Source organism: Anomaloglossus baeobatrachus, chromosome 2 (assembly GCF_048569485.1).
Source record: "Anomaloglossus baeobatrachus isolate aAnoBae1 chromosome 2, aAnoBae1.hap1, whole genome shotgun sequence".
NCBI classification, from domain to species: Eukaryota; Metazoa; Chordata; class Amphibia; order Anura; family Aromobatidae; genus Anomaloglossus; species Anomaloglossus baeobatrachus.
Window position 1 is genome coordinate 259,530,874 of NC_134354.1, and position 26,896 is coordinate 259,557,769.

The 26,896-nt window shown below is 43.8% G+C and overlaps 1 protein-coding gene across 4 annotated transcripts in view; it reads left to right on the forward strand.

The window, feature by feature from the left end:
* Positions 1 to 26,896, forward strand: part of DCAF6 (DDB1 and CUL4 associated factor 6) — a 254,186-nt gene that overhangs the window by 35,343 nt on the left and 191,947 nt on the right. For all 4 annotated transcript variants that reach the window (XM_075335793.1, XM_075335790.1, XM_075335791.1 and 1 more), the window contains exon 2: positions 22,869 to 22,992. In XM_075335793.1, the coding sequence (XP_075191908.1) occupies positions 22,902 to 22,992 (91 nt within the window). In that variant the 5' untranslated portion in view covers positions 22,869 to 22,901. The remainder of the gene's footprint in view (positions 1 to 22,868; positions 22,993 to 26,896) is intronic.

Sequence of the window (26,896 nt, forward strand, 5' to 3'; positions counted from 1 at the left end):
CGAGGATGTGGCATTTTGATGGCAGAACTTTAGTGTGGGTCAGTACTGATGCTGCTCATCTTTCTCGATTACTGAGAAGTTGTTGACATCTCCAATTACAAGGACACAGGGTTGGAGCCAATGAATACATGTTGTACTAGAGTTGTTGTGTTTTCACTTTTCTTATACTTTTTTGTTTTCTTCAATCTTATGCACACAATGAATCATGGTGCGCATGTATAATATAATTTATAAACCATCATTCCAATATTTAAAGGGGTGGTTCACCCATATTTTTTTTTTATTGTCTAGATCGATATTATATTGAGAAACAATGTTTCTCTCAAATACATTGTGTTGTCAATAGTGCCTGTGAGAGGCGCTATTGCAGACCGCTGCTCCCCGTCTAGTGACGTACCTGTCCAATGCTGCCTCGTCACATCCATGCAGCCGGCTACATTCTGAGCCCATCTGCTCCCTGCTCCTCCTCCCTCACAGCACGTCTCTTGCTTGCAGCGTTCTGCGAGGAGGGAGGGGAGAGAAGGAGACGCGCCGTGCTGTGGGAGGAGGGAGGGGGGGAGCAGGAGACGCGCCGTGCTGTGGGAGGAGGGAGGGGGGGAGCAGGAGACGCGCCGTGCTGTAGGAGGAGGGAGGGGGGGAGCAGGAGACGCGCCGTGCTGTGGGAGGAGGGAGGGGGGGAGCAGGAGACGCGCCGTGCTGTGGGAGGCGGGAGGGGGGGAGCAGGAGACGCGCCGTGCTGTGGGAGGCGGGAGGGGGGGAGCAGGAGACGCGCCGTGCTGTGGGAGGAGGGAGGGGGGAGCAGGAGACGCGCCGTGCTGTGGGAGGAGGGAGGGGGGGAGCAGGAGACGCGCCGTGCTGTGGGAGGAGGGAGGGGGGGAGCAGGAGACGCGCCGTGCTGTGGGAGGAGGGAGGGGGGGAGCAGGAGACGCGCCGTGCTGTGGGAGGAGGGAGGGGGGGAGCAGGAGACGCGCCGTGCTGTGGGAGTAGGGAGGGGGGGGCAGGAGACGCGCCGTGCTGAGGGAGGGGGGGGAGCAGGAGACGCGCCGTGCTGAGGGAGGGGGGGAGCAGGAGACGCGCCGTGCTGTGGGAGGAGGGAGGGGGGGGAGCAGGAGACGCGCCGTGCTGTGGGAGGAGGGAGGGGGGGAGCAGGAGACGCGCCGTGCTGTGGGAGGAGGGAGGGGGGGAGCAGGAGACGCGCCGTGCTGTGGGAGGAGGGAGGGGGGGAGCAGGAGACGCGCCGTGCTGTGGGAGGAGGGAGGGGGGGAGCAGGAGACGCGCCGTGCTGTGGGAGGAGGGAGGGGGGGGAGCAGGAGATGCGCTGTGCTAGGAGGGAGGAGGAGGAGGGGGGAGCAAATGGGCTGTGACAGCAGTGAAACACCGCTCACAGCTCAGAGTCTGGAAGAATGTAGCCGGCTGCATGGATGTGACGAGGCAGCATTTGACGGGGAACAGTGGTCTGCAATAGCGCCTCTCACAGGCACTATTGACAACACAAGGTATTTGAGAGAAACATTGTTTCTCAATATATCGATCTAGACAATAAAAAAATATGGGTGAACCACCCCTTTTAAAGAAATCCAACGCAATCATCGGAGTCATAAAATATTAGACTTTATTCATGCCAAAAATATAAAAATCACAAGAACATGCAGCTAGAAAAAATGCATGGTAGCTCAGAACAACACGTTTCAACGTCTAGTCTTAATCATGATCTGTGCTTCAACTAAAACCAACCTCCCAATAACCCATAGTTAATTAGTTCACCTGTGCAACCAGCAAGGAATGCGTTAAACATGTGAAAACTAAGCACAAGATTGTTAATTCATATAAGAAAAGAATATAAGAATGAAAATAAAAGCATGTAGAAGTAGGACATATACAAATACTTGTACAAATATATGGAGAATATTATATAAATGTCATATGAAACTGATAGAGACATGTTAAACAATAAATAAATTAATAGTCCTAAATATATCCCTGGGATTCCACACAATTAAGTCATTCCAATCACGAAAGTTACTTTAATCCCTGTGATCTTATATTTTTATAAATATATTTAACATCAATAATGGAGAATCAAGTCCTGTCTATTAAGGCCATAAGGTTGATGTGTTTCGAAGGTTTTCCTGTTCAGGAGTTTCCTTCTGTGATCTCCACCTTGTACTGGTCTGTGCACTGTTTATATGCCCACAAATTGAAAACTACTCAGGTCGCCCTTGTGCACATTGAAAAACTGTTTTGAAACCACAGAGGACGAAAACAAAACACAAAATTGGACTCTATGAAGCCACAAAAAAAGACTCTCTTGTCAAAGAGTCACTATGGATTTCTTTGTGTAATCTATCTATAACGGGGCAGGGAATCTATATGCATTGCACCCTATACCAAAACTGTCCGCTACCTATCAATGGAGATATAACTTGCGTTACACGCACCCTAGGGTTCAAGTGGTGCCCCCATTCCGCGGCGGCTATCCCTTGGAAGCTGCCCCTAATCTCCCTCACTAAATTAGATTCTGGTAGATTAGACCAATAGGCAATAATTCACAATAATCACTTATCTTGGATGTATTCACTGGAGCATCTCCACATTGTTTTCATTGGTATATAATCATGCCCGAGCTTTCCATAGACACAGTCTGCAAAGAGTCCAAAAACTCGACACTTTTCCCCCCAGTCATATATTGGGGTTCAGTAGGAGTTAAGGCCCAATCGCCATTCTGATGTTCAACCGCACATATGGCAGCATATGTCCATCCAAGACTGTGCATGTGGCAGATACAATACTTTGATTTGCTCTCAGCAGGGCAGATCAAAGTGCGCCTGTGCAGGACCTCAATGCCGGCCTGTGTGGATGATGTAGGACAGGACACCTACACTGGGCTGTGTAGACGGAGGACTGCGATTGCAGCAGAGAGGAGGCGCCGGACACCCATCGGACTGAACCACCCCCTAGTTGAGTATTATAAGTGTTTTTTACGTTCTACAGAGCGGCCTGGGCTCTTATATACAGCATTCCGCAAAGCTGTATATAAGGGCTTGCTAGTGCTGGTTGCAGCTTATAGGGGCCAGATCTGATGACAGGTTGCCTTTTAAGATTTCTACACAGATGTTCACTGGGATTTAGATCCAGAGTCCTGCTGGCCATTTCAGAATATTCCTGTGCTTTTGTTTCCATCCATTTCTGGATGTTTGTTGAAGTATATTTGGTGTCCTTGTCCTGTTGGATGATCCATGACCTAGGACACAAACCCAACTTTCTGACACAAAGTACTACATTGTGACCTAAAATCCCAATAATTTTCTGCGAAAACTACTTAATTTTCTGCAAACATTTCAAGGGTACCAACACTTTCAGCCATGACTGTATGTAATGTACTAAAGCGCACAGATTTTGTATAAGTGATACCAATTAACTATAGTTATGACAGCTAAGTGGCTGTATACAGTGGTGTGAAAAAGTGCCCCCCCCTTCCTGATTTGCTATTCTTTTGCATGTTTGTCACACTTGCACTACAGTTGAAAAGTTTAGGGTCACTTAGATATTTCCTAATTTTTGAAAGAAAAGCACATTTATTTTTTTTTGTCAATGAAGCTAACGTTAAGTTAAACAGAAATACACTCTATACATTGTTTATGTGGTAAATGACTATTCTAACTTCAAACGTCTGGTTTTTAATGCAATATCTACATAGGTGTATAGAGGCCCATTTCCAACAACCACCTCTCCAGTATTCTAATGATTTATTGTGTTTGCTAACTGTTTTAGACGGCTAATGGATGTTTAGAAATCCCTTGAAAACCCTACTGCAATTATGTTAGCACAGCTGAAAACAGTCCTAACCAGAGTAGAAAGAGAAGTGGGAGACCCCGCTGCACAACTGAGCAACAAGACAAGTACATTATAGTCTCTAGTTTGAGAAATCGACGCCTCACAGGTCCCCAAATGTCAGCTTCTTTAAATAGTACCAGCAAAACACCAGTGTCAACATCTACAGTGAAGAGGCGACTCCGTGATGCTGGCCTTCAGGGCAGAGTGGCAATGAAAAAGCCATATCTGAGACTGGCTAATCAAAGGAAAAGATTAATATGGGCAAAAGAACACAGACATTGGACAGAGGAAGATTGGAAAAAAGTGTTATGGACAGACGAATCTAAGTTTGAGGTGTTTGGATCACACAGAAGAACATTTGTGAGTTGCAGAACAACTGAAAAGATGCTGGAAGAGTGCCTATGCGATCTGTCAAGCATGGTGGAGGTAATGTGATGGTCTGGGGTTGTTTTGGTGTTGGTAAAGTGGGAGATTTGTACAAGGCAAAAGGAATTTTGAATAAGGAAGGCTATCACTCCATTTTGCAACGCCATGCCATACCCTGTGGACAGCGTTTGATTGGAGCCAATTTCATCCTACAACAGACAGGACAATGACCCAAAGCACATCTCCAAATTATGCATGAATATTTAGGGAAGAAGCAGGCAGCTGGTATTCTATCTGTAATGGAGTGGCCAGCCCAGTCACCAGATCTCAACCCTATTGAGCTGTTGTGGGAGGAGCTTAACCGTATGGTACGCAAAAAGTGCCCATCAAGCCAATCCAACTTGTGGGGGGTTTTCTAGAAGTATGAGGTGAAATATCTCCAGATTACCTCATCAAATGAACAGCTAGAATGCCAAAGGTCTGCAAAGCTGGAATTGCTGCAAAGGAGCACTATGTGCCGAAAGCAAAGTTTGAAGGAGAAAATTATTATTTAAAGTAAAAAAAATCATTATTTCTAACCTCGTCAAGGTCTGGACTATATTTTCTATTCATTATGCAACTCATTTGATAAATAAAAGTATGATTTTTCATGGAAAAGACAAAATTGGCTGGGTGACCCCAAACTTTTGAACTGTAGTGTAAATGTTTCTGATAATTATATAATAATAATAATTTTAAATATTTGACAGAGATAATAAAAGTAAGCACAAAAGGCAGTTTACTTTTATTATAAAGGGGAAAAAAAATGGAAACCTACAGGGCCATGTGTGAAAAAGTGATTGCTCCATAAACGTAATAATTGGTTAGTACACTCTTAGCAGCAACAACTGCAATCAACCATTTGCAATAACTGGCAATGAGTCTTTTACAACAGTTGAAGAATTTTGGCCCACTTATCTTTGCAGAATTATTGTAATTCAAACACATTGGAGGGTTTCTGAGCATGAACCACATTTTTAAGGTCATGCCACAGCATCTCAATAGGATTAAGCACTGACCTTTTGACTAGGCTATCCCAAAGTCTTAAATTTGGTCGTCATTTTCCTGCTGCATAACCCAAATGTGTTTCAGCCTTTTTTTTGGCAGCGACTGCTCACAAGCACCCATACAATTCTAGGAATGCAATGGAAACATCCTCTGTATGAAATCTTGGGGGGACCACATGGTTGTGGATAGTTTGTGGTGAAATGTTCATTGCATTTTTGGATTATGGCCCCAACAGTACTTACTGGAGCCTTCAGTAGTTTAGACATTTGTAATCAATTCCTTCAGTATGGTTTGCAACAATAATTTTGGAGAGGTCTTGAGAGAACTCGCTAGATAAACTCATCATGAAAGGTTTCTTGAGTGGCACCTTGGTATTGAGACATCTTTTTTTTTTAATAGGCCATCAGTTGAACCAACTGATTTTAGATATGTTTTTTAGGGATTGCTTTCTAACTACTGACCCATGATTTTTTTTTTTTTGCTCTTCTTTCGTCATGTGTAATACTTTTTCCTTTGTTAGTTCTCATTATTACAATTAAGTTACAACGTACCAATCACCAGGATTTTCCTATATAACCTAAAGGCAGTGATATACTGGCATTATCATACTGATTCTATATATACATTTAGTTGTCAGCTAGGATGTAACACAAGCAAGTAAAGTTCATAAAATTAGCAGCTTTTTGAATGACAGCAGCTGCCGATCAGCTGATAGATGGGGTGGGTATTCATAGTGAATCCCGCCGCCGAACCTGTCCATCCTCCCCCCTGTTATTTATGCTAATTATATTATAGAATCGTTTTACTAACTGACTGAAAGGACCTGTACTGATGTCATACCCATGCGACCAGAAGGGGCGGGGCCTCAGCAAACAGAAAAATAATGTTGCTTTTTGGTATCAGCTGTGTTGGTGCGCTTTAACTTAATTAATGGGCATCTATGGTTTGCTTTCTTTTGCATGTGTGAATTGGATAGGTTGTTACCAATATTTGCTGAGAAATTGTCAGTAACACCTTTAGAAATATATACTATAAATATAATACAGTTGAAACCAGAAGTTTACATACACAATCTAAAAAGATACATATGCATGTTTTTCTCACTATCTGACATGAAATCAGAATATAATTTTCCCATTTTAGGTCGATTAAGAACCAAAATTATTTATATTTGCCAAATGCCAGAATAATGAGAGAGAGTGTTTTAAGGCATTTTTATTACTTTCTGCAAAGTCAAAAGTTCACATACACTAAGGGGCACTTTGCACACTACGACATCGCAGCTGCGATATCTGTAGGGTGAAATCGAAAGTGACGCACATCCGGCGTCGCAGTCGATATCGTAGTGTGTAAATCCTTTTTGATATGATTAAGGAGCGCAAAAACGTCCAAATCGTATCATCGGTGTAGCGTCGGTCATTTCAATTATTTCGGAAGGACCGATGTTACGATGTTGCTCCTCGTTCCTGCGGCAGCACACATCGCTGTGTGTGAAGCCGCAGGAGCGAGGAACATCACCTTCACACCGGCTATGCGGAAGGACGGAGGTTGGCGGGATGTTTACGTCTCGCTCATCTCCGCCCCCCAGCTTCTATTGGCCGCCTGACGTCGCTATGACACCGCACGACCCGCCCCCTTAATAAGGAGGCGGTTCGCCGGCCAGAGCGACGTCGCAGGGCAGGTGAGTGCATGTGAAGCTGCCGTAGCGATAATGTTCGCTACGCCAGCTATCACCATGATATCGCAGCTGCGACAGGGGCAGGGACTGTCGCGCTCTGCATCGCAAGCATCGGCTTGCTATGTCGTAGTGTGCAAAGTACGAATCCAAGAGAACACAGTCCTGCACCACCCATACACGCCTATCACACCTGGGATCACTGGAGGGTAAGGAATATAGCACCAGACGTCCTTGTTGGAAGCCGGATCAGCGTGCAGGTCCAAACAGCAAAGGTCAGTTCAGTTCATCAATACAGAAGAAGAATAAGACCGCACCATGCTGATGTCTTTTTCCGGATAATCTTTATTCCATAAACTCGGTTAAAAGGTGTTGTAAAATCAGCGGGTGGAGGAGACCTGGATGCGGCCCCTCACTATGGACATCTTTTTTTTTTTTTTTAATAGGCCATCAGTTGAACCAAACTGCAAAGTACCCCTAAGAGTTCTATGCTTTTTAAACATTATGGGACAGCCCATCTGATGATGTTCTGTCTTTGAAAGCTCCTGGTAGGTTTATTGGCAACATCTGAGTTAATTACAGACACACCTGTAGATGTACAGTGCTGGCCAAAAGTATTGGCACCCCTGCAATTCTGTCAGATAATACTCGGTTTCTTCTTGAAAATGATTGCAATCACAAATTCTTTGGTATTATTATCTTCATTTATTTTGCTTGCAATGAGAAAACACAAAAGAGAATGAAACAAAAATCAAATCATTGATCATTTCACACACAACTCCAAAAATGGGCCAGACAAAAGTATTGGCACCCTTAGCCTAATACTTGGTTGCATAACCTTTAGCCAAAATAACTGCGAACAACCGCTTCCAGTAACCATCAGTGAGTTTCTTACAATGCTCTGCTGGAATTTTAGACCATTCTTCTTTGGCAAACTGCTCCAGGTCTCTGAGATTTGAAGGGTGCCTTCTCCAAACTGCCATTTTGAGATCTCTCCACAGGTGTTCTATTTGATTCAGGTCTGGACTCATTGCTGGCCACTTTAGTAGTCTCCAGTGCTTTCTATCAAACCATTTTCTAGTGCTTTTTGAAGTCTGTTTTGGGTCATTGTCCTGCTGGAAGACCCATGACCTCTGAGGGAGACCCAGCTTTCTCACACTGGGCCATACATTATGCTGCAAAATTTGTTGGTAGTCTTCAGACTTCATAATGCCATGCACACGGTCAAGCAGTCCAGTGCCAGAGGCAGCAAAGCAACCCCAAATCATCAGGGAACCTCCGCCATGTTTCACTGTAGGGACAGTGTTCTTTTCCTTGATTGCCTCTTTTTTTTTTTTTTCTGTAAACTCTATGTTGATGGCTTTTCCCAAAAAGCTCTACTTTTGTCTCATCTGACCAGAGAACATTCTTCCAAAACGTTTTAGGCTTTCTCAGGTAAGTTTTGGCAAACTCCAGCCTGGCTTTTTTATGTCTCGGGGTAAGAAGTGGGGTCTTCCTGGGTATCCTACTATACAGTCCCTTTTTATTCAGACGCCGACGGATAGTACGGGTTGACACTGTTGTACCCTCGGACTGCAGGGCAGCTTGAACTTGTTTGGATGTTAGTCGAGGTTCTTTATCCACCATCCGCACAATCGTTGAAATCTCTCGTCAATTTTTCTTTTCCTTCCACATCTAGGGAGGTTAGCCACAGTGCCATGGGCTTTAAACTTCTTGATGACACTGCGCGACGTAGACACAGGAGCTTTCAGGTCTTTGGAGATGGACTTGTAGCCTTGAGATTGCTCATGCTTCCTCACAATATGGATTCTCAAGTCCTCAGACAGTTCTTTGGTCTTCTTTCTTTTCTCCATGCTCAATGTGGTACACACAAGGACACAGGACAGAGGTTGAGTCAACTTTAATCCATGTCAACTGGCTGCAAGTGTGATTTAGTTATTGCCAACACCTGTTAGGTGCCACAGGTAAGTTACAGGTGCTGTTAATTACACAAATTAGAGAAGCATCACATGATTTTTCAAACAGTGCCAATACTTTTGTCCACCCCCTTTTTACGTTTGGTGTGGAATTATATCCAATTTGGCTTCATGACAAATTTTTTTTTTTCTTCTTCATTGAAGACAAATTAAATGAAGATCACAATACCAAAGAATTTGTAATTGCAATCATTTTCAAGAAGAAACTGAGTATTCTCTGACAGAATTGCAGGGGTGCCAATACTTTTGGCCAGCACTGTATTTTAATGCACACCCGAAACACTGCTTTTTTTTGTGTAGCATCATGGAAAAGTCAAAAGAAATTGGTGAAGATCTCAGCAAGAGAATTGTAGACTTGCACTAGTCTGGTTTATCCTTGGGTGCCATTTCCAGATACCTGAAGGTGCCTCGTTAATCTCTACAAACAATTATATGCAAATACAAACAAGATGGGAATGTCCAGCCATCATACCGCTCAGGAAAGAGACTGGTTCTGTGTACCAGAGATGGTCAAACATGTGCATATCAACCCAACAAGAAAAGCAAAAGACATTGTGAAGATGCTGGCGGAAACTGGTAAGATTGTGTCATCATCCACAGTGAAACGAGTACTGTACGAATATGGGCTGTAAGGAAGAAGCCATTACTGCAAAATAAACATAAAAAAGCCAGATTAATGTTTGCAAAGACTTGAATTTTTGGAGACATGTCTTGCGGTCTGAAAAAAACTAAAATTTAACTGTTTGGCCATAATGACCTTTTGTTACATTTGGAGGAAAAAGGGAGAAGCTTTGAAGCTTAAGAATATCCTCCCAACTGTGAAACACTGGGGTGGCAGCATCATGTTGTGGGGTTATTTTGCTGCAGGAGGGACTGATGCACTTCACAAAATAGATGACATCATGAAGAAAGAAGATTATATGACAATAGTGAAGCAACATCTCAAGACATCAGCCAGGAACTTAAAGCTTAGGCAGAATTGGGTCTTACAAATGGATAATGACTTGAAGCACACTGCCAAACTGGTTACAAAGTGGCTTAGAAATAACAAAGTCAATGTTTTGTAGTGGCCATCACAAAACCCTGATCTTAATCTAATTGAAAATATCTGGGCAAAGCTGAAAAGGCAGCTACAAACATGGCTCAATTACTCCAGTTCTGTCAGGAGGAATGATCCCAAATGCCTACCAACTATGGTGAGAAGCTTATGGAAGGAGATCCAAAACATTTCACCCAACTCATATAGTTTAAGGGCATTAGTACCAAAGACTAATGAAATGTATGTAAACTTTTGACTATGCAGAAAGTAATAAAAATGCCTTTAAAAATGATCTCTCATTATTCTGGCTCTTGGCAAATATAAATAATTTTGGTAATCCTAATTGACCTGAAACGGAAAAGGATAATTGTGATTTCATGTGAGAAAAATAATATAACAATATTTATTCATTTTACATAGTGCCATTAATTCCACAGTACCCGGAGGAAACCCACGTAAATACGGGAGAACATACAAACTCCTTGCAGATGGTGTCCTTGGTTGGATTTGAACCCAGGACCCCAGCGCTGCAAAGTACAGTGCTAACCACTGAGCCACCGTGCCACCCACATACATATGTGTCTTTTTAGATAGTGTATGTAAACTTCTGGTTTCAACTGTTTATACCTAGAAAATTGGTGACGTGTTCAATACTTATTTCACACACTGTATGTTGATACTACCATTAATGTAATAACCAATGCCAGTGAGAAATACAAAGATCACAACTGTCACCTTCCATGTTTGTCCCCTCTCTGACTCCTGTTTGTGTGAGAAGACGAATAGAAGCAGCTGCATAAGTCACTGTAAATTGAAAAAAGTTTTCAGTACATAAATGGATTTACATGCATCTAGGAAACCTAAAATGCAAAAGAAGAAACAACCCCCCCCCCCCCCCACCCTCACCAAAACAGATAAAATGTAATGCCAGGTGGAGGGGGATGTTTTAACACTTTATTAAATAGATTGCCCACGACTTTCAATAATGAGTCTGGGCATGTAAAAGTTAGGGAGGAAGAGCGCCTTGACATTTCACCTGAGTCCAAATACCGTAGTCTTCTTCTTCTTTTTTTTTTTTTTTTCCCTCTAGCTCAGACAGACTGTCAGGGCTGCAACAATCACCTTGTGCCCCCTGGCTGGGGAACACGTCATTCCACCGTGGTTTTTGCTATACATAGCAGTGCTGATACACTGTTGTGTGTAGAACAAGCAGTCACAAGTTCAAATCCCCTACGGGGACTAACAAATACAGTAAACAGTAAAAAACAAATGTTTTTAAAAAATATAAGTTCAAATCGCCCATCTTTTGCCCAATTAAACAAAATACACACATTTGGTATCGCTGTGTTCACAAAGGTGCAAGCTATCAAAATATAAGTTAATCTGATTAGTAAACGATATAACAACAACAAAAAAATCAAAATACCAGAATTACGTTGTTTTTTTTTTTTGGGGGGGGGGGGGGAGGGCAACAGCATTTGCAATATGAGGCGATCAAAATATAATATCTACCACAAAATGATCTCCGTATGAACGTCAGCTCAAGGTACAAAAAATAAGCACACACACCCCCCCCCCCCATATCTTGAAAATTGAAAATGTTGTGAGACTCATTCAATCTACATTAGCAGAGATGCTGAGCTCAGTGTTTGGATGGCAGTGCTGCACCCTCGGAGGATGAGTAAAAACTTTGTCTCCCGAAACCTTTTTGAAGTACCATATTTTTTTTGGACTATAACGCTATGTTCACACTACAAAAATGATTTTTCTTAAGAAATTTCTTGAGTGAAGGATTAGCGTACCTGTGTTAAAAAAAACCGCACCAATAACGCAGGTGCGTTTTTTTTATGCATTTTTGGGGCGTTTTTTTTAATGCCTTTTACAGCAATAAAGCACGTTGAAAATGAAAAAAAAAAAAAGAGGGATGGATAGATATTTAGGGGAATAGATAGATAACAATGTTTTTGCTACTGAGGGTAAAACATGTGTTCTTTACTAATTTGAACATGCTGATTCCAAATATGAACTCAGAATTTGCACAGCACGTCCAGATTTTGAGTTATACTTAGAAAAGGCCATACGCCTATTGCACATGCGGTTGGAATGAAAGAGACCTATGCTTCTATGCAGATCATTCTGAAATTGATTAAATATTCAGAACATCAATGGAACATTTGTGCTGACCTCAAAGTTGTTGCACTAGTCCTTGGTTTGCAGTTAGGTTACACTAAGCATATGTGCTTTCTGTGCCTATGGAACAGTCGAGATGACAACAACCATTATAAAATTAAACGGTGGCCCAATAGAGATGAACATAAGATTGGTAAGCACAATGTTCAACATGAATCACTTGTCGATCCACTTAAAGTTTATCTTCCACCTCTTCACATTAAACTAGGACTAATGAAAAATTTTGTAGTAGCAATGGATCGTCAAGGGAATGGATTTAAGTATCTGAAGGAAAAGTTTAGTGCATTGAAAACTGAGGCCAAACTCAAAGCCGGAATCTTTATTGGTCCTGAAATCCACCAACTAATCCATGATGAAATCTTCAAGAAAGAACTCACCCCACTTGAACTAACTGCATGGGATGCATTTATAGTAGTAGTTCAAAACTTCCTTGGAAGCGAAAGAGCAAAAAACTATGCTGAACTAATAGACAATATGCTTCAAGCATACGAAATGCATGGTGCCCGAATGTCATTGAAAATGCATTTCCTACATTCACATCTTGACTTCTTTCCTCCAAATATGGGTAATGTCAGTGACGAACATGGTGAGAGATTCCACCAGGACATTTCTACTATGGAAAAAAGATACCCAGGTCGCTTTAACCCCAACATGATGGGCGATTACTGCTGGTTTTTGCAACGGGCCACTAGGACCACTCACAAGCGCAAAAGCAAGTGCCTGAAGCACTTTTAAAAGTACTCTGCTGAGTTCAAGGCGATTTCTTAAGCTACTATAAGTGATTTTTAAGTTTTTTGGTTTATTTACCTATACTTCTTTTTCAATAAAAATGATAATACATGTTGTGAAATTGTGGGACATAACGATTCTGTATCTTTATTAATTGCTTATTTTAATTTTCACAAAAATTGGAATAACTTAATATCCTGACGTGCTACAAAAAAACTAACTTCAGATTTGGATTCAGCGCATTCGATTTAGTATAGCGCACATGGTTTTTGCCAAGTAGCAGACAAAAAGTGTTTATTTGTTGTGCTGTGAGAGGGATAGATATTCCAGCTTTATGATGTTTGTGTTCCCAACCCGCACACACACTGACGTTCTCGCGGCCGGTAATGTGTTCACATCAGCGGCCGTGAGAAATGTCCTGGAGTTACCCGCAGCCTCGCTCAGGGAGCTGCATTCAGTACTCGCTCACTGAACGAGGCTGCGTGGAGAACTGTCAGACGCGGCTGGAGCAGGGCTGGAAGTGCCGCGGGACTTCGCTGTTGATTACGTCGGAGCTGTGTTCGGGGGGTTTAATACACTGGAGAAAGAGGGGCTTTTTGTCTTTTATTCAAAATAAAGGATTTTTCGATGTGTGTGAGTGTTTCTTTACTTTCACTTACAGATTAGTGACGGCGTGTCATAGACGCTGCGATTACTAATCTTGGACTTAACGGCAGCTATTGGTTGCTGTTAACTTCATATTACCCTGATTGCCCCCGCATCACGGCAACAGGAAGAGCTGGTAACACGCCGGGACTGTCGCATAATGGATGCGACAGTCCCGGGGCAGCTGCGGGAGGGGGGGCATTAACCCTGTCCCTCGCCCTCCCCAGCCTGAGAATACCGGGCCGCCGCTGTGTGCTTACCTGGTTGGATGGTAAAAATACGGCGCAGCACACGTTTTTTTTTTTTTTTAATATGTACGTTTTGATTTCTGTGTGTGTGTGCATTATATATGTACCGTATGTGTCTGTGTGTGAGTGTGAGATTACTACTTTCTGCCAACACTGAATATGGAGGAACTTCCTCTTCCTGTCCTAGTGACATCAGTTCCCTGCAAAACGCAGGGCAGGGATGTACACTATGTCCCGAAAACGCGAAATAACGCGGGAATAACGCAGGTATGACGCAGGAGTAATGCACCTACTTGCTACCGGCGTTATTCCTGCGCTATTTCATGATTACATTACAGTCAATGGAGTGAAATAACACAGTTAGCTACAGAAAAGAAGTGACATGCTCATTTTTTCTTAAGAAAATCTACTGAAAGAATTTTCTTAAAAAAAATACGGTGTGTGCACAGCTAATTTTTTTTTTATTTTTTTATTTATTTATTTTTTTGCCATTAGGTTTTGCTGGGAAATGTCTGCAGAAAGGTTACAAGAATTTCTCAAGAAATTTCTGCAGCAAAAACGCACCAAAAACGCGGGTAAAAAACGCAGTGTGTGAACATAGTAGCCTAATGGGAATTATCTTAGAAAAAGAATCTTGTAGCTCTGTAGAAGGATGCGAAACCCTGAAGAATGATGTGGAGCGCGGCTGGAGGGGACAGGTCTGATGAATAGATGGGAGAGAGTGGGGTGGATGGGAGCAGAGGTAAGTTACAGAGTGACACGACTGGTAATCTTCCTGCTGGACAGATGTATTGTTGTAAATGTTAATTTTTACTCTTTAATTTTGTTTTCTCACAAAATTTAGGTTGTTTAATTGCTCTGTTTATGAAAATCAGAATATGACACAAATTTATACAGAGAAGGAATTGTGTGGCTGACCAATATTATGCCATTAAGTGAGTTTTGGTGTTGACGTATATGCAAAAGAATGTTTTCTCTCTGTACTGATTTGTATTGTGTTCAATAAAAATGATCTGATTAAAACAAAATAAGTTGCACAGGACTATATGATGCACATAGGTTTTAGAGGTGGAAAATAGGGAATAAAATGTTTTAAGCAAAAACTATGGTAAATGATTTAATAACATGAATAACATATTGTAATATTTCACCAATATAATTGTAAGCAAATCGGCAGCATTAACAACCGTTATTACTGACTTTAAGCTTAGTACAGAAACTCCTCTAATCATCAGGAAACCCCAAGAACTCCTTCATTACTGTCCATGTTTATGTAGCTCCGTTCCTCAGAATCACTAGTATCACTGTATTCACTCTGTTCATAGAGGATGTCATCTTCAGAGCCTTCTTAGGCATCGGTGATGGCATATCTTTTTGAAGGCCCTCACAATGGTTTCATCCTTATCATTTCAATGAGGTTTTCCCTCACTCATAAACTTGGGTAATAGTGGGCCTCTTCATTCATCCAGTAGTGTCAGATCATGATTTTCAGCAACCATCCATTTGTGCCACTCTTCTCTCATGAATAGGGCTGAGCGGATCCAGACTGTAAAAGAAAAACAGAAATAAAACAGCATTTCATACTTACCGAGACTCGGTGTCATGGTGGCACACTGCTTACGGGTCGCACTTTCACTTCCTTTACTGTGCATCGTATAAACACAGCTTTCTGTGTTTTCCCCGCCCACCGGCCATCCTCTCGTTTGTGATTGGTTGCAGGCAGACGCGCCTCCAGCATGTGACAGTATTTGCCTGCCGTGCTGTCATCGCGGCTCAGTCATTGTCTGCACAGCCAGCGGTCATGCTCTATGGCCGCTGGCTGTGTTATGTAGCAGAGCTGAAGCGGCGTGGGACCTCGTGTGGATTACGCCGGACCTGCAGGGTGTTGGGGGTTAAGAAAGAGGTGAAGGAGGGTGTGTGGTTTGTACTTTAATTCCAAATAAAGGATTTTTCTCTGTGTCTGTGTTTATTTACTTTCATTTACAGGTTAGTGTGATGCAGGTATCTAATAGACGCCTGTACTATCACTAACCTAGAGTTTAGTAGCAGCTGTCTGCTGCTATTAACCCCTCATTACCCATATTGGCACCGCTCCAGGCCGACGGGAAGAACCAGTAAAGCACCAGGATTGTCGCATCTAATAGGTGCGGCAATAGAGAATACCAGCCCCCAGACGGCTTTATCTTGGCTGGGTATCAAAATTAGAGGGGACCACATGTCAGTTTTTTTTTGTTTGTTTTTTTTTATTTATTTAAATAATAATTTAAAAAAAAAAAGCCGCATGCGGTTTCTTTTAGGCCGGAGTCACACTTGCGAGGGACTTCCGCGAGTCTCACATTGCAGCACAGCCGCACACACTTCTGACAGGAGTGTGCATGTGTTTCTAGGTGCATGCATGCTCATGTTCAGAGAGGGGTAGGCCGTGTCGGGTGCTGTCATGCCAGACTCGCACAAGTCTGACATCGCATCACTGGCACAGCCACGCACACTTTTGACAGGAACGTGTATGTGTTTCTGAAACACATGCACGTTCGCCATACTGACCCGCAGACACTTGCATTGCTTTCCCCGCCCACCGGCCGTCCTGCTGCCTGTGATTGGTTGCAGTCAGCTGACACTCAGGGTGGGTGCGCGTCTAACTGCAACCAATTACACGCGCGGGCAAAACAATGAATATTGAATTGTCTGCTTCGGATGGAAAAAGCTTGACCCGGAAGGAGTTTGCAGCCATGACACAGCCTCGGGTGAGTCTACCGCACTCGCTCCTACCCTCCCATCCCCTCCACAAACGTTTTTAATCTCCAGATTCTGGTCCCCATAGACTTATATGTTCATCGGAATCCAGAGCGGATCCAGACTTTTTTTTTTTTTTTTCAATTTGGCAGTTATCCGCCGGTCCCGGATTTTGACGGGTTCGATCAACTCTACTCATGAAAACTTTAAATGTCCTGTTGATTGAAACGTACAAAGATTGCAACTGTCTGGTAAGCCCCCAGGAACTACAGCTAGATGTTTTTTCTTTTGTGGCTTAAGTGAAATGTGCCCTCTACTGGTCAAGGACTTATATAACAGTGTTTTTTTTTTTTTTGTTTTTTTTTTTTCAGAAGCCCTCCAGGACATTTGGGCCACACTTTTTTCCATCCATCCTTTTGTCACGAACATGAATTACTTCTCTTGGAATTGCCTCTTTTGACATGTTTTTTTTCTCTTGAAAATTGGAACTGGTGGCAATTTGGGGCCATCCGCACAGCAGGACAACATTACCGTGTAATTCGTTTTCTCATGCCCTGAGGTTTTCACAGTTATAGTTTGGCAGCTTTTACATCAACAGTCTAGTTTGATGGAACATCAAAGGTTAACAGGACTTCATCCATGTTCCCAATCTGGCTTATTTCAAATCCATTTTTCTTCCTTGCATCAATTACAAATTTATGAAAAGACACAATCTTTGAATCACAATTTATAGGCATTTTTTGTGCAATCCGTTTTGGTGCACATAGCAAGGCCACTTATCTTCATAAACCTGTGGCAACATGATGGTGATCCAGTGAAGTCCTCAATGCCTTTCTCGGCAGCAAGATGTTTGGCTTAATTTACGATCATTTTTGTAGATACTGAAAAGCCATTGTTCCTGTGACGTGTGATCCACTCTTTCATATCCACTTCTAACTGTGGTCATTTTGCAGCATGTCGACAAAAACAATTTTTTTTTTTTTTTTACAGTTGATATTCCTGCTTTCTTCATTCCCATATCATTTGTTCAGTTGAAGGTGGCCCAAAGTGTGTTTCCGCTGCTCTGTTCCCATATTTTGGCTTCACGCCCTCCAGTTTAAAATATATTTTGTATGAAATCCTTTTGTGCTTTTGACATCTTTTCAAAATTAAGGTAGATTCAGCATGAGACTACAGTACGCTATCATATCTTAATGCTGTCATTACTGTATTTTCTTGCAGTATCAGCACTGTGGCCTTCATCGTTACGGAGGAATCTGCTGCTGACACTGGTGGAGATCTGCTACTGGAGGGCCACTGGTTGTGCAACACTCTTGTATGGGGACAGCAAAATTACAGCTCCCATCATCTCAACCTATCCAAGCATGATGTGATTTGTAATTCTGCAACAGCTGCAGGGCCACGTTGAAAGGTGGCCCTGTAGTGGAATTTGAGGGCACACCAGTAACATGATGGAGGCACGTACAAGTGCCGCAGGCTTTCCTCACATAATGTGCCCGAATCTTCTGTGTCCTCCTGCCTGGCACTATAGTAGAACAGGACTGGGACTAAAATTCAGCCATGGCATTTGAAGGTACACTTTGGGGTTCGGAAGTGAGTGGTGTTGATATCCTGCCATCAAAGCAAACCTACCAAGATATCTGCATGATGGCTTCCAATCACGCATGTGTCCCATCAGGTGTCTTTAGACATGATGTGCTCAACGCTGCTTACCTCCAAATACGGAAGTAAGGCTGGTTTCACACTACGTCTTTTTAACATCCGTTGAAAACGTTATTTTAGCGGAAGTACGGATCCAGTGCAAATGCGTTTTCATTTCAATGCATTTGCAATGGACTCGCGTTCACCTGCGTTTGCGTGCGTTATAGTGCGGATCCGGTGACTTGCAGTTTTTTAACATGTTTCAAAAACGCTACTTGTAGCGTTTTTGAGCTGCGTCAAAATACTGCAAGTCACCGGATCCGCACTATAACGCACGTGAACGCTGGCGTGCTGATAGACAGGATCCTGCTTTTGTACTGAGCATGCCCAGAAAGTACTGAGCATGCCCAGAACCAGTCTCGCGTGATCTGTCTATCTCTCCTCCTCCCTCCCTCACCCTCTCTCTCTCTATCTGTCTTTCCCCCTTCCTCCCTCCCTCCCTCTCCCCCATCTGAGAGCTGCGGACACTCGTAACCAAGGTAAATATCGCGTAACCACTTCTCTTAGTTACCCGATGTTTACGTTGGTTACGCGTGCAGGCAGCCCTGCTCCTAGCAGCTGCAGACACTCGTAACCAAGATAAATATCGGGTATCCAAGGCCGATGTTTACCTTGGTTACCAGCGTCTGCAGCTGTCAGAAGCCTCCTCCCAGTCTAGCTCCCCTCACTCCCGATCACATGACTCCAATGCCCGCCCCTAAATATCCAGTGCAGGATCCTGCAAAATAACATATGCGTTTGCATACGTTATTTGCTGTAAAAGCCGGATCCGTACTTCCGCTAAAAAAACGTTTTCAACGGATGTTAAAAAGACGTAGTGTGAAACTAGCCTAAGCCGTGCTAAACAAACACTTTAAAGGGAACCTGACAGCTGAAACATGCTAACTGATCTACTGGCAGCACATATCAAACACTGGTATGTTTCACTCTGAAATGGTTGCGGTGTTTTAACAAAAAACATATCGTACTTTGGCTTCTCCTCTCCTGCTGCCAATGACTGACAGGTCTCTTTTTCTATACTGTACATGCACACAGAAAATTCACTCAAAGGGAGCTGATGGGGAGAAGCTGCTGGGGACCCACCTGTCTGACTAGTGTCCAGTGCGGGTCGGTCCCGGTGGCTTTTAAAGTACCGTATGTTTTTCTCTGAAATGGAGCAGTGTTTCAGGAAAAAAAAACATACGTGGCTGAAGTCATACAGCCAGTACCTGATACACGCTGCCTGTGGATCCAGCAGCCTGTATCAGCAAACCGGTTTCCTTTAAGATCCCATAGGTACCATTCATGTTAAGTGATTGACCATTATCCTTTTGCCTTTGAGGAGAACTAGAACTTCCAGTGTGTCCTGCAGATCCTCTTTAGTACATCACTCCACTCGTGATCTGGACGGTAGACTCCCTACTTCTTCCTGCCTAGCGCCACGGCAGTGATTTTAGCAGGGCCAGGCAGAAAGCATTAGCATGAGCGCTGGGCAAGCTAAGGTTTCCTGGCTTGCAGGCTGCTGTTGACAAGTGGTACGACTGTGGCGCTGACAAACCTGCTGCCACCGACACCCTGCTCCTTTTTCCTGTTAATCCAAAAGGAATATTCACCGCTCCTTACGCTCATAATCCCTCCCACCTCTCTGTATCGGCTTCAGTGCCAAGAGAAGGGCGGTATTATGGACTTGGGGAGCACAGAATATTCATATGTTTAAATAACTGGCACACGCGATTGCCCCACCATGCTTCACCGCCATCACCCCCCACAGTGAGCCAGGTCTACATTCGAACTATAAGGCTATGTGCACACGCTGCATATTTATGACGCTGCGTTTTTGGCAACTAAAAACACACAAAAACGCACCCGCGGCAAAAAAACTCAGCAAAAAACGCATGCGTTTTTACCGCGATTTGGTGTGTTTTGCTGGGTATTTGATCTCTGTGTTTTTCCAATGTATTGCATGGGGGGGAAACGCAGAAAAACGCAGGAAAGAATTGACGTCCATTTTTTTTTTAAGCTAAAAAATGCAGCTTAAAAAAAAAGTTGTGTGCGGACAGCAAAAATGAAAACTCATAGACTTTGCTGGGGAAGCAAAGTCATACAGTTTTGAGGCCAAAAACGCCGCGAAAAATGCACTGTGCGCACATAGTCTAAGATGCACCATCCACTTTTCCTCCAATTTGGGGGGGAAAAGTGTGTCTTATAGTCCGAAAAATACGATAGCCTTTTAATTGTTAGATTATTTTATTGTTGACCATGTTATTTTTTTCTTTTGTTTAAATTTTTTTTTTTAGTCTGCAGAAGTGTGTTTTCATTCTTTGTAAGCAGCATCTCAGACTTGTTCAAGATAACAACATTGTTTTGTGTGTTTGTTTATATGTTGCAAAGTGAAAAATGAAGCCTTCATCTACCTTTTACTATACAGTTTTCTTTATTTGTAGTTAGTGTGTCATGTCCATTAAGAAACCGCAATTTCTGGACCAGCCGTGGGTCTCCATACCTGATCGCAGCAATTTTTTATGTAACAGCCTCCTAACTTGTTCTCCTTGGAGAACCCCTTTAGGGTATGTGCACATGCTACAGATGAGGTACAGAATTTTTTTGCCGCTATGCTGTTAATCAATCAGATTAATTGATTTTATATTTTGATAGATTGGGCGTTTCTGATCGCGGCGATACCAAATGTCTGTATATTTTATTATTTTTTTAACCCTTTAATTTTCACTTTTTTTTTTTAATTTTACTAGTACTCCTAGGGGGCTATAAGGATTAACTGTCTGATCACTCATTCATTTCTCCCAATCAGAGAAGCACCGCTCAGACCGTGAGAAATGATCATCTCTTGTAAAAGCCAGTACTCGGCTGTTTCTTAAATGATACCAGGCCACACAGGTTTGAGCTCCAAGTTTGAGCCAAAACCACGATTTTCAGGTGTTCCAAGCCTCCCCTGATGAGCAGTTGTTGTGAAACGCGTCGGGAGTCACCTGCTTGATGGTTATTAGGGTCAGCCACAACAGGGCCAGCTGTGGACTGCCCTTGTAAGGGCGGGAGTTATTGTGGATTATCTAAGGGTCAGTGGTATCCTAGATAGGGCCAGTGACCAAGCCACTGCTCCCCCCGTGCCGGTATTTGGACCAAGCAGCACTGGAGAAGGACGACACCTCACCGACAAAAGGACTGGGTGAGATGGTTCCACTTCAAGTGGTCCTAATATTACACTGTATATGACATCCTATTGTCCCTGACCCCCTGCTGCTGTTGGTATTGAGCAGGGTATATGTAGTATGAGGTCTCTATTTCTTGGACATTGTTTGTCACGGTGCATGAATATTGCTTGTCCCCTGTTGGAGCATATCACACTAGTTTAGCTCTATAGTGGGACATTCACATTATTTTTCGGTCTGGTGTTGATGACGCTGAGTGACAATATTCTGTCTGTTTAGTGGCATGCTTCTTCTTGTATATACACTCATTCTTGAAGACTGCACTTACACAGCATCCGTCTAATCAGTGATACCACATCAGCTATTTGTGTGTTGCTAAACTCAGCACGTCTCCGGTGTTGTTCATTTAGGTGAACGTTACCCGTTCCCCCCCCTTTTCTGTAAATGATGGTGCCATAGACACACACAGTACATTTTGGTCCCATCATTTCCAGGTTTTAATGGTGTTTGGATCACAGTTTGTATATCTATTTTAAATAACCCAATTAAAGGTTAAGTTTTAATATCACATGTTGCTATATCTATACTCCTAGGGGGCTATAAGGATTAACTGTCTGATCACTCATTCATTTCTCCCAATCAGAGAAGCACCGCTCAGACCGTGAGAAATGATCATCTCTTGTAAAAGCCAGTACTCGGCTGTTTCTTACAGGACCTTAGTCATGTGAGCTACTGGAGTAATTACATAACCCTGTGCTACTATGACAACCACTGGATCCACGTGATCACGTCACATGACTTCCGGTATCGGCCTGTGAGTACAGATCTACCGCGATCGCCATTAACATGGCACTGTCACATCTTGCCAGTGCCATTTTAAAGGGTTAAAAGGCACGGGTGGAACGAGATTCCACTCGTGCCTGGCAGGCACACATGTCAGCTATGCAAATCAGCTGATATGCGTGCTGATCACCGCAGGCTGCTTGCAGCAGCCCGCGGGGATTGATACTATGACCGTTAGGATGTAATATTACTGCCCGCGGTTGTTAAGTGGTGAAACTTGTGATAAGATCTGTGAAGGTCATAAATCAGCTGAGAGAGAAACCCGTTTAGTATCAAATTCTCTGTTAGAAGAATTTCACTTGACAGATTCTCAGATAACTCATTCTGCATCCAACAATACTGTAACAAAGGCTACAAAAGGCAAAGAACGCTGCATTTTTAATATAATCCAATTGCAAAAATGATTTTAGCTGCAAATACACACATTTTTTTAAGGGGAAAAAAATCTTTATATTAGAAGTGATTGGTTATGTCCATATTTAAGATAACTTCATAAAGCTAGATATCTTCTTCAGTTTTGGCTATAATGGAGTAGCTTTTGGAAATGGGCCAATAAAGTAAATATCTTCATCACGTTTATTACTTCAAGCAGTACTGCTAAATATATTTGTATTTTTATTTTATATGGATATAGTGTTAGTGAATTTTTACTTGTTCATTTAATATAGTGATCATTTTATACTTTTATATTTTTAGTTGGAAGTATTGTTGTGTATCAGCACTTGGACAATGTCCCGTTGTTGCGATAACCTACTGTGGGATGTAAGAAAACGTGCTCTTGGATTACATGAACCTGCAGCTCTTCGAATCAACTATTTGGGTAAGTAAAATGTATAGTACTACTCGCAGTAGACAACTGTGTTATACAGTAAAACTATAAGCTTTAATGCAAAAACTTTTGTTATAAAATTCATATAACTTTTTCCACACTAACATTTGGTATATCTCTACAGATCTTTTTTTACCAGTGTCTAATAATTCACAAATCACTTGCCTTAGTTTATAGTAGTAGGTACGATGTTCCCCTGAAAATAAGACCTCCCCTGAAAATAAGCCCTAGCATGATTTTTCAGGATTTTTGAAGGTGCTTGAAATATAAGCCCTACTGCAAAAATACGCCATAGTTTCAATTTAGAAAAAATTTCAATTTAGTGTCCAGGCAGCTGTACACGTAAAATCAATTGGCAATAGAATGTAGCAGGACTCTTCACCTCCAACAACGAAAACAGACTCTTCCCCCTCCCCCCCCCCCACCAAAAAGGAATGGAGCTTACAATACCCTACAATAAGGGTTAGCAAGTGCAAGGCTCTCACATAAAGATTGAGTAGTCCACTTATCGTTACTCCACTCATGAGCCCATTAGAGCGTTGTGGCTTCATCCGCTCAGAAGGGTGAGCCAACCATTACACTTGGTTGCAGCTGGTACGCCAAGGGGCCTGACTGCACATAATGCTCCTCTGACATTCGTAACACCAGCGGGACAACCCTTGTGCCAGAGCCTGGCTTTATTGTTTTAGGTCTCGTGGGGTCTGCCAGACCAGCAGCCATATAGACACATAGATGAGGGGTAGTAAGGACAAATAAACAGATGCTCTTGCATTGACACAAACTCTTTAGGGTTTCCACCAAGCCATGGTTTCCCTGCTTTGGGACACCACTTTGATACAATGTAAAGTGTTCAGTGTACAATTTGTATAGCAGTGTAAATTTGGTTTGCCCTCTAAATAACTTAACACACAGCTGGCAATAAAAGTGAGTACACCCCAAAGTGAAAATGGCCAAAATTGCACCCAATTAGCCATTTTCTCTCTCTAGTGTGATGTGACTCATTCGTGTTAAAAGGTCTCTGGTGTGAATTGGGAGCAGGCGTGTTACATTTGGTGTTATCACTCACACAGTCTCTCATATTGGTCACAAAGTTCAACGTGACACCTCATGGCAAAGAATTCTCTGAGGATCTGAAAAAAAAAGAATTGTTGTTCTTCATCAGTGGTCCCCAACCTTTCTGACCTTGAGTGCCACATTCAGCTGAGAGAGGTTCGTGAGCCACATTTAGATCCCACCCCTTCAGCCCCATTACCTGTTTAATGGCAACCAAAGCTTTTCTATAAAATAACCGTAAGAAGGCATCACACCATTATCCAGGGGTTCCTATCTTTATTCAGATCTACTTTTCTTTCCAAGGCTACTCACAAATATCACCATCTGGAGATCTGCTCTTCATAGCTGTTTGCGAGATTTGATTCAAAATCACCAACTAGCAGACCACTGCGAGCCATACACCCTGAAACTGAGCTGCAGCACAGTGGCCAAGACCATACAGCGGTTTAACAAGACGGGGTCCACTCAGAACAAGCCTCGCCAAGTTGAGTGCACGTGCTCAGCTTTATATCCAGAGGTTGCCTTTTCAAAATAGACTTATAAGTCCTGCCAGCATTGCTGCGGAGGTTAAAGAGGTGGGTGGTCAGCCTGTCAGCGTTCAGGCTATCCGCCGCACACTGCATCAAATTGGTCTTCTTGGTTGTCTTCCTAGAAGAATGCCCACAAACCGTGTTTTGATGACATGCAGGCTAATGACATGGGTTACTGGAACCTTGTCTTGATGAGACCAAAATAAACTTATTTGGTTCAGATGGAGTCAAGCCTGTGTGGCTGCAACCAGATGAGGAGTACAAAGACAAGTGTGTCTTGCCTACAGTGAAGCATTGTAGTGAGAGTGTCATGGTTTGAGGCTGCATGAGTGCAGCCTGCTGTGGGGAGCTACAGTTTATTAAAGGGAATCTGTCACCAGGTTTTCTTTATCGTTCCTATGAGAGACCCAGACATTGGGTGTATAGCCTCTGCCTCCGGAGGACACACAAAGTACTACACTAAAAAGTGTAGCTCCTCCCTCTGAGCATATACACCCCCTGGAGAACCAGATCTAGCCAGTTCATTGCTTTGTGTTCAGGAGGCATACATCCACACATGCATTCTCATCTGATTTTTCATTTTTGGAAAGAGTTTGAAGAAAAGCGGGTCCAAGTCTGGACCCCCGGCATGTCCCTTCTCACCCCACTGTGTCGGCGGTGCTGTTAAGGTTGATTCCAAGGCTGGAGCCTTACATGCCGCGCTCCTTCACCATCCCTCGGGCTCTGGCTTGAAGTGGGAGCCAGCACGGTTCTCCATGCTTTGCAGGAGACCGGTCTCCATCCGCAGCCCTTCAGGATCCTGCTGGACGGAGCACTCATCCCCATGGACTTGGAACCCTGCGTCTCAGCAAGCTAAGTACCTGAGACGTTTATATTCTGGGGGTCCCTGTACTTTATTATGGTGGGAGAGTGTGCTGAGTGAGTTTTCTGACATTTCCGGCCGGTTCTCTGGTTGTCGCCTGAGAACCGCGCCGATGGTGCCTGCGCGCTGGCCGCACCGCTCAAATTTAGGCCCCGGCTTCGCCGGAGGCCTACTTTCGGTTTCACTGCCCTCGCATGTCATTCATGCAGAGGGACAGTGCGGCTCCGCCCAGCGGCCGTTCTACACAGGGGAGAGACACTCCTCACTGGGTACATGTCTCCTCCCCTGTAAGTCTCTTTGGCCCTCCAGATCCCGCTTTCAGAGTTGGTCCCGCCCCCTCTCCTCGCTCCGGCGCCATTTTATCAGCGTTTTCTCTGCGATCAGCACTGGCTGCAGCATCCCTGCTGAGGTGCTTGGGGGTCCGGGCTTTGGGATCTGGAGGGCACACAACACCGCTCCAGCGGTCTGGTAAGCCACAACCTCTGGTTGTGGGCCTCTCTATATACTCTCTGGGGGTCACTCTGGCAGAGCCCCCCCTTCAGCAGCATGTCTCACACGAGGAGCAAGGCTCCAAAGCTATATTCAGTATGCACTGCATGTAAGCTCATACTGCCTGAGCCGAGCACATATCCACATTGTGATGCCTGCTCTAACCTGACAATGCCTCAGCCTGGAATCACACCCACAGTGGTCTCTCCGGCTGCTCCGGCTCCTGTGGCTGAACCCCCGGCTTGGGTAGAATCCATATCTAGGTCAATCACCCAGTCATTTGCCGACTCCATGGGACAGCTGTCCTGGGCTTTGCTGAACATGCATCAGCCCCCTTCACAGGGTGCCTCTGCTGCTAGGGCTCTCTCAGCAGAGCTCACAGAGGATTCTTCATCTGGTCCCAGACCCCGTCCTCCTAAGAGGAGACGTAGGGCTCCCTCCCCTTCCTCGTCCCGCGGCTCCGTTTCAGAAGCTGACTTGCGGGACGAGGAGGATGCCTTTACAGGGGGCTCGGAGGCTACCTCCATGTGCCCCATTGATCTGTCCGAAGGTGACTCAGATGTTAGTGATTTGATTGCGTCCATTAATTCCGTACTGGACCTCAATCCGCCAGTATCAGAGGAGCAACCCTCTCTGGCAGAAAAGCACCAGTTTACCTCTCCTAAGAGGACAAAGAGTGTGTTCTTTAACCACTCTAGTTTTCAGGCCGCTGTGACCAAGCCTAGGGCCTGTCCTGACAAACGCTTCCCAAAGCGTAGTTCTGATGACCGGTTTCCATTTTCACCTGAGGTGGTCAAGGAGTGGGCTCAGTCACCAAAGGTAGACCCCCCGGTGTCTAGACTCTCAGCCCGGACCGTTGTGTCGGTGGCTGATGGCACCTCCCTTAAGGATTCCACTGACCGCCAGGTCGACCTTCTGGACAAATCTGTATATGAGGCGGCAGGGGCCTCGTTCTCCCCAT